Source organism: Gallinula chloropus (assembly GCF_964237585.1).
Source record: "Gallinula chloropus genome assembly, chromosome: Z".
NCBI classification, from domain to species: Eukaryota; Metazoa; Chordata; class Aves; order Gruiformes; family Rallidae; genus Gallinula; species Gallinula chloropus.
Window position 1 is genome coordinate 89,246,884 of NC_140089.1, and position 15,216 is coordinate 89,262,099.

At 48.5% G+C, this 15,216-nt stretch overlaps 1 protein-coding gene across 2 annotated transcripts in view; it reads right to left on the bottom strand.

The window, feature by feature from the left end:
* The window catches only part of TCF4 (transcription factor 4), a 210,800-nt gene that overhangs the window by 23,957 nt on the left and 171,627 nt on the right, over window positions 1-15,216 (bottom strand). Inside the window, exons 8-12 of one of the 2 annotated variants that reach the window (XM_084279021.1) lie at window positions 14,570-14,675; window positions 13,414-13,547; window positions 10,438-10,570; window positions 3,448-3,515; window positions 2,043-2,121 (exon numbers count right to left, since the gene is read on the bottom strand). In XM_084279021.1, coding sequence (XP_084135147.1) covers window positions 2,043-2,121; window positions 3,448-3,515; window positions 10,438-10,570; window positions 13,414-13,547; window positions 14,570-14,675 — 520 coding nt within the window. The remainder of the gene's footprint in view (window positions 1-2,042; window positions 2,122-3,447; window positions 3,516-10,437; window positions 10,571-13,413; window positions 13,548-14,569; window positions 14,676-15,216) is intronic. The other variant, XM_084279020.1, reaches the window with a different exon arrangement.

Here is a 15,216-nt window from a genome sequence, read left to right on the forward strand (position 1 = left end):
GTGGGAGAAGCTGCGTTGCTGTACGGGATGGCTGGAGAACTAGCCCATTCTCCTTGCCTGGCTTGCAGTGCCACATCATCCCACCATGAAATTTAGAAGAAAATCTTTTGAAGAGAAGCAAAAAGAAAACCAAAACCCCAAGAAAAAGCTAAAAAAAAAAAAAAAAGGAAGTTGGTCAAAACACCTCCCACAAGGGTCACGTAGAGGCTGAGAAGGTTTGCGTTCTCTTCGGGCACGTTATTTGGTTTGGCCTGAGAAGATCACCCAAGGTTTGAGCCCAAAAACCTTCTGGGTGTTTTAATCCACTGCTCTAAATCTGTTCCTGCTGTTGAGGGGGAAAAAAAAAGGAGCTCCTGGTCTCCAGCACCATTTTTTGGGATGGAAAAAAATAGCTGCCCTTGTGAAAAAGGCAAAATGGGGGGGGGGGGGAGGAAAAGAAGGGGTTGGTTTGGGGTTTCTACCCCTCCAAGTTATTTTCCCAACAGCTTTTTGAGATTATATATAGAGAGAGCAATGCTTAGATAATTAGGGATGCTCTTCTGAAGGAGGGATCCTCCTGAACTATCTCAGAAAAAACAGGGTTAAGAATCTGAGATGGAAATAGGTGGGTTTTCAGCTTACTGTCTACGGTTGAGCAGCATTTCCATGGACTGAGACAGGCCAGGGTGGATCTCAGGGCAAGTTTGGGGTTTTCTTAGGCTCTCACAGTTGAGATTTTGGGTTTTGGGGTGTTTTTTTTTCCTCCTAAATTCATAATTACATCAGTTCTAATTAAAACTTCAATCTTTCCTCCACTCAGTTCTCCCTGTTTACCCAGGAGACCCTGCAGAGAGCTACACAGCCTCCACCAGCATGAGATTGTTCTCCTTGGCTTGGCCTCTTCCATGAAGAAGGAGGAACTTGGGCATCAGGCTGGGGCTGCTACACCACAAGGGTGGGAAAATAAGGGTGGAAAGTCATTTTGGGAGATGAGGGACCATCCCCTACAAGCTGGGAGAGGCCAGGTGGTTCCCTACTAGAGGTGGCTTCGTGGGGAGGTTTCTCATGGGATGTCACCCTCATTTTACATGCTGCTGGTGACATGGCATCCTCCCTTCCCTTCCTCCTGGACCTCACCCCACAGAGGTCGGTGGCTAGCAGGAGCTTCTCTCCACCCCTCCTTCCATCCCTTCTCATCCCTTCTCCTGGTCCAGGCCTCTGAGGCACCAGTTTTAGGACCAGGAGCTCCCCTCTGCCTCCACTGTGCTCCTCATGGAGAATGAGGGATGGATCCTACTTCTGGCCAACGGGAAACACACGGGCCTCAGCTGCCTCATTTCCCAGTGAAGTTTAACAGGACAGGCACAAAGAAGAGGAGATGGGGGTCTTTGCTTATATTTAATACAGATCTCGCCTCAAAAGGGGGACAGAAAGCCAAGAGGTCTTCTCCAAGGGGTTAGTGTGGGAGGAGAAGCCCGATGCTCAGGAGAACTAACCTGGGCCTCCAGATCTTTTGGGTTTAGGCTTCGATCAGTGAAGCAGGCCTCGTTAAAAGATGCAGTTGTTAGTTATTAAAACAGACCAACCGCAATCCCAGGGGCTCAGTTTGTCCAGAGACACATCTCAGGGAGCAACCCAGGCTTTGGCTTCACCACTGGGAGGGGGACAGGATGGGAGGGACGACCAAGGAGACGGACGTGGCCTGGCAATCCCTGGCGCGAGGCCGCCATGAGTGGTAGGCCGCAGCATGGGGACACGTTCCGCATGGGGCAGAAATACTCAGCTACAAGACCCCTGAGGGTGCTGCAGGCAGCTGAAAATGATGTGAAAACCCCCCCTGCTTTTCTGCCTGAGAGCTGCAACGACTGATTAATTATTATTATTAGTTTTGGTTGGCTTTTGTTGCTCATCACGCACGGCACCACGGGAACGGCCTGGTGCCGCCGGTTGGATGTGCCTCTCACCCCCAGTCCCGTTGGGAGCTCATTTAGGCATCTCCTACCAAAAAAAAGAAAGACCCTACTGTAGAAACGTTCAGTAAAATAGAATTGTAACAACAATACCTGAGAGAGAAGGGGGAGAACCAACAGGAGTTGAAGGATTTGATGAAAAGCTGTTGTTGGTGTGATCTGGAGAATAGATCTTTAAAAGATGATACAGAATTAATCTAAAGCCATCACAAACTGATGCAGAAAGAAATATGGAATTCTTATGCATTCAGTTCATTCAAATGAAAGCAGGACAGGTTAAAAAGCCTCTTAATTCAAATATTAATGATTTTATCAAGACAAAACTGTAATTAGGTGCAGGAAGCCAGACAACAGACCCCTTCTTTTGAGGGGGACACTAGCCAATTGAGTGAGGGTTTCTGATTCGGATCTGCTACGGTAGGTTAAGGAGCGTCGTTGAACGAGGCCTTAAAGCACCCCTGAGAATTGCTTTTTCCTTAAAGCTGAAATCCCTTAAAGGCCAAAAATCAAGCGCAGGGAGCGGAGCGCGTTCAAACCCTTGGCACGGCGGGTGAAACCCGCAGCAGCAAAACTCCCAACTCTATTCATCTGCTGCTTCAGTGAGGACAACTCATCCCACCCTGACGTGCCCCGTGCCCGGGTTGAGGGTGTCAGCACCCCGCCGCGTCCCCGCTCCCCACCCGTGCCATTGGTCAGGGCACCACTTCAAAGTGGATTCTGTACTGTATCGAGTTGTTTCAGGCAAACTAAAGTCGGACTTTGCATCTTTTTTTTGTTTTTTTCCAATGAAGCATCGGAGAATATGCAAACCAAAAAGCAAATTAACTCTCATGAGAACTCAATGGAACCCACTCTGCCCAGAAAATAACTAGTGTGGTCCTTATTAAAAGTCAGCCCGTGCCAAGTGGTTCGATAAGCTGGGGCCTGGCAGGCCTTGAGCTCGCTTGGGAGCTGGGAAACCGCCGTAGCCCAGCTCACCGGGGAAGAGGTGGGAACAGCTGACTTTAACAGCAACCACAGGAACTGAAATAGGTGGAAACTGCCAGGAAAAGTCGAAAATCAATTCAAAAGGATTCCTGTTTTGAGGCTGGCTCGGCGGTGCAGAAGTCAGCCTGCCGCCGCCGGGGGCTGTTCAGACCTCCCTCACCCGAGGATACGCAGCGTGTGAAAGGCTGACAGACACAGTTCCTTGGCACCCAGTCAACGGGACTTGGGTGAAGGTTTCCCTCTTCCCCTTTTCTCTCCTATCCTGCAAATTCCAGTGTGAAACTTTTTCAACATCATTCTTTTTCCCCTGACTTTTTTTCCCTTGGCAGTTAACTCCACGAGGGTGACCTCTCGGGCCCAGATCTCTCCAGTTTGCTGTTCATCTTCTTAAAAAAAAAAAAAAACAAAACCACAACCAAACCTCCAGGAGTCCAATTCTGATTCAAATTCAGCCTTTGCAAATGGAAAAAAAAAAAAAGAAATGTGTATTCCAAAGTAAATAGTTCCTTACAGAGGCAAGTGCTTTCCCCAGCGCATCACCGGTCTGCGAGCTGCCTGCCGCCCCACTTCCTCTGTTTGCTGAAAAACAAAAGGCTCCATGTAAAAACCAGACAGCAAAAAAGCATCACAAACAAGACTTCTTTCTATTCCTGGTCCACTTGCTCATTAATTTCATTGCGTTTTAATGCCAATTACATCAAATTATTCTTTAATTACCATTCATTTGTTTGCTAAGGTAGATATCAAACACCTTCGTGTGCTGGTTTTTGTGGATAAAATATAAACCTGACAGGCTGGTTTTCAAAAATACAGATATATACAGTGTATTTGACAGCATTTGGCCAGATGGCTTCTTACTTTTGCCTCAATGAAAGGCATTTCATAGCAGAAGATGCTTAAAGGTAAGGAAAATACATGAGTGCACAGAGAAGGGCTCCTGCCTCTGCTCAGAGTCCACACCCATCCCTGTATCCAGGGATAGTCAAATCCCCCCTAGCAAGGGTTTTTTCTTGAAAACCCTCTAAGATATGTAAATATAGGGTGTGTTTCCCAGGTGAACCATCAAAACTTGCCACTGAGGATCATTAGAAAGCTCAGCCAGGTTTCTCTCCCTGCATCAGTCAGCTCCTGCTGCAGTGCCAGACACCTCCAGCTTCCCAAGGACACTTATTCACATTCCCTTGGTGATCCTGGTCCTTTGTAAGACAAAGCTGCTTCAGTGGAAAGCTAAATGACAAGCAGTGAAGCTACCTTCATAGAAGACCTGGTCCTGGTCTTGTACATCCAAGTGCACCTATTAAAGACATCATTAAATTCCACGTGGACGTTTCTGGAGCGTTTCTTCTGACTTGAACATTTCAGGAGTGCTGAATGAAATGATTTTTCACCCTCTCTCAGGTGATGGGATTGTACTTTTGATGTAAGAAATTTAAGGCAAAAGAAGTCATGATGTAGCAGGCATCCCATGCTCCAAGGACTTCAGGAGCAAATCCAGCCTCTGCTCCAAGCCGGGGGGTTCCCACAGGAGAAGGAGCCAAGGACCAAACTGCCCATGTTGGTATCACAAAGTGCAAGCACAGGTGCTTTTTTGGCCAGTAAAAGGGAATATTAAAAAGCCTCCTGTGAGTTTCACCCCATCACTGAAGAGTTAAATATCCAGGGCATGGGAAGGAGCAGGGATGGATCCATCCTACAGCTCCTGGACTTGGAACTACAGACACAACAACCGAAGGGATACGGACAGAGCTCAACGCTGGTGAGCTGATCCACCCATGGATGACGTGGCTCCACAACAGCAGGGACAGCTTCAGGAGGCCCAAATTTCTTCTTGGGAAGACCCTTCCTTCCATTTCATCAGGTGCATGAGGTGGAATGGAAGAAATGCAGCGTTTTTACATTGAACCTGGCTGCATCACTCAGATATTTCAGCATCTCTCCTACAGCAGAGCCTTCTGGAAAGATCCCCAAGCACCCTGCATGTCCCAGATGCTGTTAGATAAACCTGTAGAGTACCAATTGCCAAGGATTTCTTCCCTCACCCCTTTTTTCACCTCCTTTTTCCTCAGTTCAACTTTCCTTATTGTCTACTTGAAAACGTGCTTAGCTGCAGCAGCTTCTTTGTGATCCCAGCTCAGCTCCAAACTAGGCATCAAGACATATAAAGATATATAAAGGAACACAAAGACAGACAGACCAAGTGGTGTCAGCTAAAGATACAACTTATCAGCTTTAATTTGATGTTGTAAATCCCACCTTCAAGGTTTGCCACCTCAAGAATACCAAGCAGATGTCCAGAAACTTGGTTACCTCCCTCTCTGAAGTGAACTGTGAATCGAAATGTAAATCATGTTGGGTTTTTTTTCCTCTTTCTAAGTGACTTTAACTGAATTATTTGAAAATTAAGTCCTGTATTTGTCTGTCTGAAGGCTGGTTCCTCCTAATGAGATGAGCTACACTGCTCCTAAGGGAAAAGCAACCTCAAGGACCACGGGCTTCCTCCATGTCACTCACACAAACCTGACAGCGCTGAGCTGGACCACATCTTCTATCAGTCATCACTAAGGAATCCTTGTCCTTTTAATTTCCTCCCAAAAGGCTTTGAACCCTGATTAATGAGGTAAACATAGAGGGAGAGGCTCAAGGATTGGGCAACACTGAGCAAAGTTCTTTTGGCAGAGAAGAAGGAGCTTCACCAGGAAACAATATGCTTGAAAACTGTTGTAATGGGCAACAGGAGGGAACTAGAGCAGCTCAGGTGTGAAAGACCAGGATGAACTTAAGTAGATTGAGATCTGAAAGTGTTCCTGTCATGACTGTAGCTCAGTTTTTAAATGGATGGGGTTTCTTTTTCCTTACATCACTAATTCTGTGTGCAAACTATTATGTGCTTTAGCTGGCCACGATTAAAATCTGTCAGTGATGAAGGAAAACCCTGTATTTCCAAGAAAATTGAGGGTCTTAAGGAGAAACACAGCAAGGACCATCTGTTGCCAAGAGCCCAAAGATTTTTGGGAGCTATGGGGCAAAACTGGGATGATGCTGGGACAGTGAGCCACAGAAATAAGAACCAACCCTGAAATGCAGGAGAAAAGAACCCATTATAGAGAAAGGGGATGGACAGAGAGTCCTGCTTTAAGGGGGGAATGGTAATGGAATAGAATCAACTCTTTCTATCACACAGATGTTGGTCATTGAATCATAGGGGTTGGGAGGGACCTCAAGAGATCATTGGGTCCAACCCTGCACTGAACCAGGATTTAAATACAGCCCCCAAGAGCTGTTCTACAACTGTCAGGTTGAAACCACCAGGATATTCCCCCCCACCTTGGTTTTAAAAAGCACCTCTGGTATCCAGAGCATCACCCAGGATGGAGCTAAGGATCTATGAAGAGGATCTGGGACGTGCATCGGGAAGACCGATGTGGACAGTCAGGGCACGTCCATGCAGACCCAGCACCTTGTGAGGGAGTTGTGAGGAAGAAGGATTGCAGCTCAGCCCTGTTGGCATCACATTTGTCATCCTGCACTGAAGAGTAACCTGAGGGCACTGCAGCCTTATCCATCTTCTCAGCAGGGACATTTGCAAGGTAACCCACGAGGTGTGCCAAGCCCTGTCCATCACCTCCAGTCAAACCCATCCTTGGGTGATTTCCTACAAAGAAATAATGTCAAATGCAAAAAAAAAAAGCAACCAATTTGAGTTAAATACAAGGTCTTCATCACACCCAATGAGTGCTCTTTCCTACAGCTTCCTTGAAGAAGAACCCTAAGACATAGGGGTTGAGGGAGATGGAGGATCTCCAGCAAATACTTAACACCAGTTACATGCAAGACCAAAAAAGCCCAATGAAAGAGGAATTTTTGTGGCTTAAAAGCCATTTAAAAGCCTTTTCAAGCCCTTCAGAAACAGGCATGATGATGGAGAGCTGGTAGTAACAGAATTCAAGGGGAAAAAAAATGCTAACCAGGTTCTTTTCATCGACCTTGCCACGGGAGAAATGATATTTTACAAGGGATTAGTCAGAAAATAGGGTTCCAAGTGAAGTGTCAAGGTAAAGGCTTCATAAATCAAGGAAGAAGAACACAAAAGAAGAGCCAAATGACTTTTCTATGAGCTCCCAAGAAACTTGAACATGAAAAACTCAGCAACTTCTAATTTCACTGTAAAACCAACTGCTTAGATCAACCTAGTCCTGAAGGAAAGGGAGCAGAAAATATTCAGAACCCATATGGAAACTAAAACTCTGAATTCAAAGAGCCATCAGACTTGAAATCTGACTTTTCTACCAGGAAAGGTAACAAAGAGCAAGATAATGTGAGGATAAATAGAATCATAGACTGGGCTGGGTTGGAAGGGACCCCAAGGATCAAAGAGCAGCACAAGCAACAACTCTTTTTTGGAGGAAAACACATCTTGCAAACCTAAATTCTTTGGAAAAATCATCATGAAACTCCTCTAAATCTAGAAGGGCACAGGTTATTTCTGTGCCAGGAGAAATGGAATGGAATAGCCAAATCCAGGCTTCAAGAAGGGGTTTCAATGAATTCATCAGTGATTGTCCAGGGTTTGAGGTAAGAGCAACGGAGCACTCAACAGAACTTCAAGGCCAAGAAGTTAAAAGAGGACAATGAAGACCTACACTAGCCCCTTAAAGTGCTCTACATGTACTTCTTCTTCCTCTTCTTCTTCTATTATTATTATTATTCAGGATGTCCATGTGGATGTGAGCCCAGGTGTTGGCTTCCCTGCTTGGTCTCCACCACCATGAAGCATCAGCACGTTTGGCATGACGTGGAACCCAGACTAACCTGGGAATGGGATTTGAAAACACCTTGGCATTTAGTCCTGAGATACTCCCCCTCTCAAGACTATCAACACACTGGAGACATCCCAAAAGACTGCAACCTCCTGATGGATTGATTTGAACCCCGTTGAAGAGCATGTTTGTTGTTCCTAGTTCATCTCCTCAAACTTCCTCAGCGTGTTCCAGCAGAGAACAATACCAGGCTGGAAAGCCAAGGGACAGAATGATGAAGTGCAGCTTTTTCCCATCCTTCTGGTAGGATTCTGACTGTAAATCTCTTGTTATTGAATAAACTTCCAGGACTTGGTTATCTCAGCAAGTGTAATTCTACCTATCAAAGCATTTAGGCTGGAAGAAAGACTTCCAGGAGGACTTTTTCTAGGTTAAATTCCTGTACAAACTCATGCTGTTTGGGATGCAATAGCTCTTTTTCAAACAGCAGAGGGTGGAAATCCTGTTTCTATGTTAAGAAGAGTGGAAAAACTTGCACCATCTCAGCATTCACAGTCGCTGAGCGTCCCGAGTGACGAGGATGTGACATCGGTTCGTCGCCCTCCTTGGAACTGGGAGCTTCCCCTGCTTGTCAAATCTCCAGCAGGGTATTGTGTGCCCGCCTGGGTAATCAAATCCCTGTGAAACCAGTGCCTGGAGGGGAAATGCACATCGTGTTTCTCCTGGAAAAGCTGCGTGTCACAGTGCATAATGGCACCCAAACAACACGTCATTAGGAGCGCAGGCGGCGTTAACGCGCTCGGGGACGAGCGACTCGAGCGGCGTGTGCCCCAGCAGCTCAGGCTCAATAACCTCCTTGCTTCACATTTTGTTAAGAAAAAGGCAACGTTTTGCATTAAAATTAAGCACTGCTGATGCAATTGGATAGTCCCTGGGAAGGGGGGTTCTCCCCTGCTGCCTTGGAGAACTGCACGACCCTCGGGGGACGCAGCGCTGCGGTCTGAGCCCTCCTCACTCCAGCCTGGGCTGCTGACAGAACCACTGGGTTGGAAAAGACCTTGAAGATTATCAAGTTCAACTATTCCTGTCCTAAGCTAAACCAGATCCCTGAGCACCTCATCTCCCCATCTGTTAGACACACCCAGGGGTGGGGACTCAGCTCCCTCCCTGGGCAGCCTGTGCCACAGCCCCACAACTCTGCCAGGGAAGAACTTTACCCTCCCAGCTGAGCTGCCCCTGCCCTGGGGCAGCTTGAGCCCATTGCCCCTTGTCCCATCTCCTGTCCCCTGGCTGCAGAGACCATCGCCCACCTCTCTGCACCCTCCTGGCAGGGCAGGGGAGGTGGGGAGAAGGGCTCCCCTCAGCCTCCTCTTCTCCAGGCTCAACACCCCCAGCTCCCTCAGAGGATTCACTCTCCACAGCCCCTTCCCCAGCCTGGTTGCCCTTCTCTGCACTCACTCCAGGACCTCAATGTCCTTCTGATGCTGAGGAGCCCAGAACTGGACCCAGCACTCCAGCTGCAGCCTCCCCAGTGCCCAATCCCACCCCAGACCTACTGGCCACACTGGGTCTGCCACAAGCCAGGATGCCATTGGCCTTCTTGGCCACACTCAGGGTCAGTGTGGGGTCACCCAACACCCCCAGGTCCTTCTCTGCCTGACAGCTCTCCAGCCAGTCTCCCCCAGCCTGGAGCTGCTGGGGGTTGTTGTGTCCCATGTGCAGCACTCTGCCCTTGGCCTTGTTAAACCTCATCCAGTTGGGCTCAGCACATGGGTCCAGTCTATTCAATCTGACTCTATCAGACTTCTTTTGAGGGGGGGGGAAGAGTGATTTACCCACATCACATGGTAAAGGAAGAGCTCTCAACCGAAGGGCGGGCTGGAGCGCAAGCGATGCTATCCCGAAACTGGATCTGTTTGTCTCAGACAGTGAGAAATGAAGAAGAGACCAGATTTAGTCTCTTCTTTGTTTGGAGACCTCAAAAAAATCTGATGCCCATGTGTTCAGTGTCTGAACCCAGCCCCCATTCCTGTTGCCTTAGTCCTTCCAGCCGGAATCACGTGCGTAATGCGAACCATGTGTCCGACGACGCTGTGTTCCTGATTTACCAATTAGTTAATTAACTTTATTTGCTCCTCGAGATACAGGCAAAAGCAGTGGGGTTTGGATTCCCTGGATTTATGTCCCAAGTGGTTATTTGCTGAATATTTGAAGTAGACAGAGGTAGGTTCTTCATTTCATGAGTCACTCAGAGCAACGTCGGCGGCGGTTCTCTCCTCGCTGCTTCCCCCTCCCCTCCCGCCACGTGGAAACCCAGAAACGAAGGGGAATGAGTGTTGTGACACCAAAACATCACCTCCCACACCACTGCAGGTGACAGCATCACCAAAGGCAGCAAAATCAGCCTTCAAAACCAGCGGGATCAGGCACTTTGCTGGTGGAATGTCTTCCAGAGCAGCTCTGAAGCAGGGTCATTTGCATAATTAATTCATCAAAAGAAATGGGAGGACTCAAAAGGCATCAGGAAAAGAGGGAAAGGCCAACTGTGTCCTACTTCCCATCAAATTCCTGCTCCCTCTGCACCTCCTAAGTCCAAAGGCTTAGTCCAGCCCGTTGGGATCTACCATCAAAGAACCTTCCAGCTTGATTTCAGCTCTTTGGTGTGAGGAGATGTGAAGAGGAGAAAGGAGGGAAAGGGAGACCCCCCCCTGGGGTGGGGGCTGTAGTGTTTGACCTCGACTCACCCATGATACTGTCCGTCCCGTTGGCAGGGGGTGTGCAAGAAGACGTGCTGTAATGATTCGTGCCGCTGCGGTGGAAGGTGGACATCGGAGGAAGACTGGAATTGATGTCTGCTGAGGAGTGGGATGGGTAGCTCTGTGGCAACAAGGATAGAAAAAGGGAGGTATTTTAACTCCTAAGAACACAAGAGGCACCAGACTGATCATATTGTCCCAGCCCCAAGTGCTGCTGAACTTCACCCAACGCAGAACGCCGCCGTGAGATGAAGCGTGGAGAGTCTTGATCTACCCTAGTTTGACATCCTCTGGAGAAGACACAGCCTACCTGACACTGACAGCCACACTGGACCATTCCTAACCCAAAACAGTATCACAGGGAGGTCAAGAGAAGAAATTAAAGACAATCAGAGGATGCATCAAGCAATCCTTTCTGAGGGGGAGGAGAAACTTTCCAAGGGAAGCACTGGAGACCCCACGCTGCTTCTGAGGTTAAAACCAAGACCTGACCACAAGACACACACAGCTGGGATCACAAAACATGCCATAAGGAAACACACTGGCTCCTCAGCTAAGCAACTGGATCCAGATCTCCAGCACAAGCATGGACATACAGCTATTCAAGTCTTCTGCTCGTTGAAGACCTCCACGTTTCAGATAAAAACCCTCCCTAGAAACATGGGCAGCTGGAGACAAATGGGACCACCTGGCCCAGGATCAAGGTACTGATGTGTTAGAGCAAGAACATCTCTGTGCCCTCAGCCTCCTGAGGTGGTTCAGAGTGAGCTGGCTGAAAGCATCCTTCCCTTCGTTTGTGTTAGTTAATTACTTCCACAGGATTTCTTGTAATTAAGTGCCAAGTAACTCAACACTTGAAGGTTACCTCACAGAGCATCAACAACATCACCCAAACCTGTTCTTCTCATCCATGGAAAACCAACCATCAACTCTGGGGTCTGAATGATGTTTTCAGGCTTTGAGACATTATAAACCAGCCCAGGACTGGTTCAGCTCCAAACCCAACTGGCCAAAATGGGGAAGAATTCCTCCTATGATGGAGAAAGGAGCAACCAACCCTTCCTCAGGTCAACAGCCTGAACATTGGTGACTTCACCTCCCCTACTAAATGGTTGCTCCATGGCCATGACTGCCAAACCTTTTAGGAATGAAAGGGGATCTGAGTATGGCTCAGTGGAAAACTGTCCTCTCTGTTCAACACATCTCTCTAGAAAATCATGGATCTGATAATAAGGCCAATCACATCCTGGGCTGCATCACCAGGAGTGTGGCCTGCAGGTCGAGAGGGGGGATTCTGCCCCTCTGCTCTGCTCTGAGGAGACCTCACCTCCAATTCTGTCTCCAGCTTTGGAGCCCTCAGCACCAGAAGGACATGGACCTATAGAACTGTTGGAGCAGGTCCAGAGGAGTACCCACAGGAGTGCTCCAAGGGATGGACACCTCTCCTAGGAAGCCAGGCTGAGAGACTTGGGCTTCTTCAGCCAGGAGAAGAGAATTATGCAGAGAGTATTTAAAGTGTTGCTGCCTCCCTACTGTCCCAGTGTCCCCTCAAACACAGAAAGCTCTGCCAGTCCAGACCTACATAATCACTGTACGGTGACGTGCATCGCCACCACTGAGCACCTACAACCAGACTGGTATCAGTGGTCCTCCCCACCTCTGAAATATGGGATCAGTGAGAAGACCTACACAAAGAAAAGACATTCTGGGGGGAGTTTAGGGGGAATATCCCTGCCCATTTCACATCCTGGAGACACTTTAACCCTCCACGTAACGAATTCAGCACTGAGGTGACCCTCAACGCAAGAACATCTGCAGGCTGGCCTTGCTCCATGAAGACACTCTGATGTCCTACCTCCACCCTGAGCTGACACTGGGAAAAGCCACCTAATTCTGATTTATTCTGGTTTAGATGCCCAATTCAATTCCATTGGGATTTAAGTTAGGCTCAAGTTTTTTATTCTACGTGCTCGACACTCTGGAGCAACGTTAAGTTGACTCAGTGCCTTAATGAGGTCTTTTCTAAGGACAACATCAAGCAGGTTCTGAGGCACTTGCTCCTGACTTCCAATTAATCCCACATAGCAGCACATTAACCTCATTAAGCTTGCAAGATTTGGTTTACTAATGAATTTTCAGCCTGCAAGAGTTGAGTTTCATTCTTCCTACTCCCCCAAAAGGCTGGTTGCTCAAGACTTTTCTCCCTCCTCCCTTCAAAGCAGTTCTCTTCCTTCTCCATGGTCTTCAAGAATGGGAAGTGGAGGCACAGGATAAACATGATCTGGGATGTTTTAGATGTTTGGGGAAAAATCACTTCCCTTTAGGTGCCTCTTCATTTCTTTACCTCTTACTTCCAACCCAACCCAACCCAATCCAACCCAACCCAACCCAACCGTGTTATTTCTACATCATCAGTTCAACCATGACATAGATCATAGAATCATTTAGGTTGGAAAAGACCTTTAAGATCAAGTCTTTAAGATCATCAAGACCTTTAAGATCATCAAGCATCATTAAGCCAGCACTGCCAATCCACCACAAACCCATGTCCCTAAAGCACCACATCTAAACCCTCTTTTAGAAAGGTGACCACTTCCCCTAAGCCATCCTCAGATCAGGTTTAATTCCAGTTTCCTTCTAGTCCAATACAATAGATGGAATTGGTCCCAGCAGCTTCCTCCTCCAAAAGATCAAGATCTAGTGGAGAAGCTAAAACCAACCCCCCACCCTCCCTTTTTCTGCAGCAGAAACTTGATGCTAAATGGTTATCTAAGAGCTCAGACCAGTGAAGGCCACTGGTGACCCACCACAACCTACGTAACATCAACACTGCCTGAGTTTTCTTGGAGTTGGGAAGACCCAAGGATGAGTGGAGAAGGTTTTAGCAGCACAACCCCAAGATGTGCCCGTGCCACGAGCTGTGCTCCCCACCCTGCCACCCCCCAAGCCCTCCCCGTGCCTCACCAAGCGGTCGTGCGGGTGCAGGCTGCAGTAGCTGCTGGACTGGGGGATGTGGGAAGAGTTGCCCAGCATGCCCCCATAGCCAGGCTGGTTCATCCCACTGGAGGAGCTCCATGGGTCGCTGCTGTGATGGCCATCTGTAACACAGGAGGGAAACAGAGCTGGGAACCACCACCACGGGCACCACCACCACCACCTGACTTTGGACAACCCACAGCAACCTCTATTTTTCATGAAAGACTTGGAAGATGGGCACGTGGGCTGGAAAAGCTGTGGGCTCATACATCTCTGACACCCTGATGACACCCCAAGTTAGGTCTTCCAAAGGCATCTCCAAGAAGGTAACCTTTAAAACCACAGGATGGCCAAGCACTGCAAAGGGTAAATAGGGTGGGATTGTTGGAATCCTATCAACCCCCAGCTTTGTATCTCCTCCTTTCCTAGCAGGTTGCTCTTGGGGTGGTATTTATTGACATCTTGAGCATGGAGAACTCTTCTTTGCAGTCCTAGGCAGACCCTCACCATAGGAGGTGGCCATGGGGGTTGGTGCTTTGAGGGATGTCCCAACAAGGACCTGGCAGAGCTGGTGGGGGCCCATCAGAACTCCTCACCACAGGTCTCAAGCCTCAGTCCAAGGATGGGAAGGTCTGTAGATCCTTCCTGCCAGCAGGAAGGTCCTTCCTACCCTGCTCCTTCATGAAGAACTGGAGGCAAAGCTCCTAAGACAAGGAGCTAAGCCATCCCTGGGGAGGCTGAGCAGTGCCCGTGACTTTTGGGTGGTGGGGACCCAAAAGTGGGTTCCTGGGTGGGCTTTTCCCCATCAGAACATGGGAAATATATACCCCAGATGGGTTCTGAATGTCTCCAGAGAAGGAGACTCCACAACCTCTCTGGGCAGCCTGTCCCAGTGCCTCCAGTATGATCATGGGACTGGAGCATCTCTCCTATGAGGAAAGGCTGGGAGAGCTGGGGCTGTTCAGACTGAGAGGGGATCTCATCGCTGCTTCTGAGTGTCTAAAGGGTGGATGTCCAGAGGATGAGGCCAGGCTCTTCCCAGTGGTGCCCAGTGACAGGACAAGGATCACACAACACCACAGAATACAACCCCAGAGCAGCTGGAGGCCACAAAGGAGATGTCCTTTTGAAAGCCAAGCCTTACCTTGCATGAAGAAGGAGCTGGGGAAAGTGCTGGCTGCTGGTTTGGAGGATGGATAACCTGGTGAATCCCTATTGTAGTCGGCAGTGCTTGCTGATGGGGCATAAACCTGTGGTGGAGAAGGCAAGGAAAGGAGCCTCAGTTAGTACACCAGGGAAGAAACAATGAGTTTCTACCGTGCTCAGTCCAAATCAGCTCATGTCCCCCCCCAATCCCTCTCTGAGAACACAAACCCCTCAGTGTCCACGTGACTGGGGAAGAAATTCTGGGCTTCAAAAGCAAGCCCAGCTAGAGATCATCCAGCTTTTTAAACAAAGGTGGGGTGCAAGGGCTTTGTCAAAGGAGGTTATTTCTAGAACTAAACCCAAGGGACAGATGGACATGTGTTCTTCCTCCAGCTGCAAATAAACAAGAGCTTGAAAAGCACGGTGATTTGCTCAGCCAGCCTTTACCCCACCTCACCCCAGAACTCCAAGTGCCTTGAGGAAGTCCAAAACCTCTTCATTTCCCAAAGGAAAAGCAACAAAGATGGAGAAACACCCCCCCCCCCCCCCCCCCCCAGCATTTCTCAGGAACACTTAAGAATTCCAGCCCTGGCTATTCAATTCCCGCGGCTCAAACTCCTCCTGGAGAAGCTTGAAGGGTCTGTT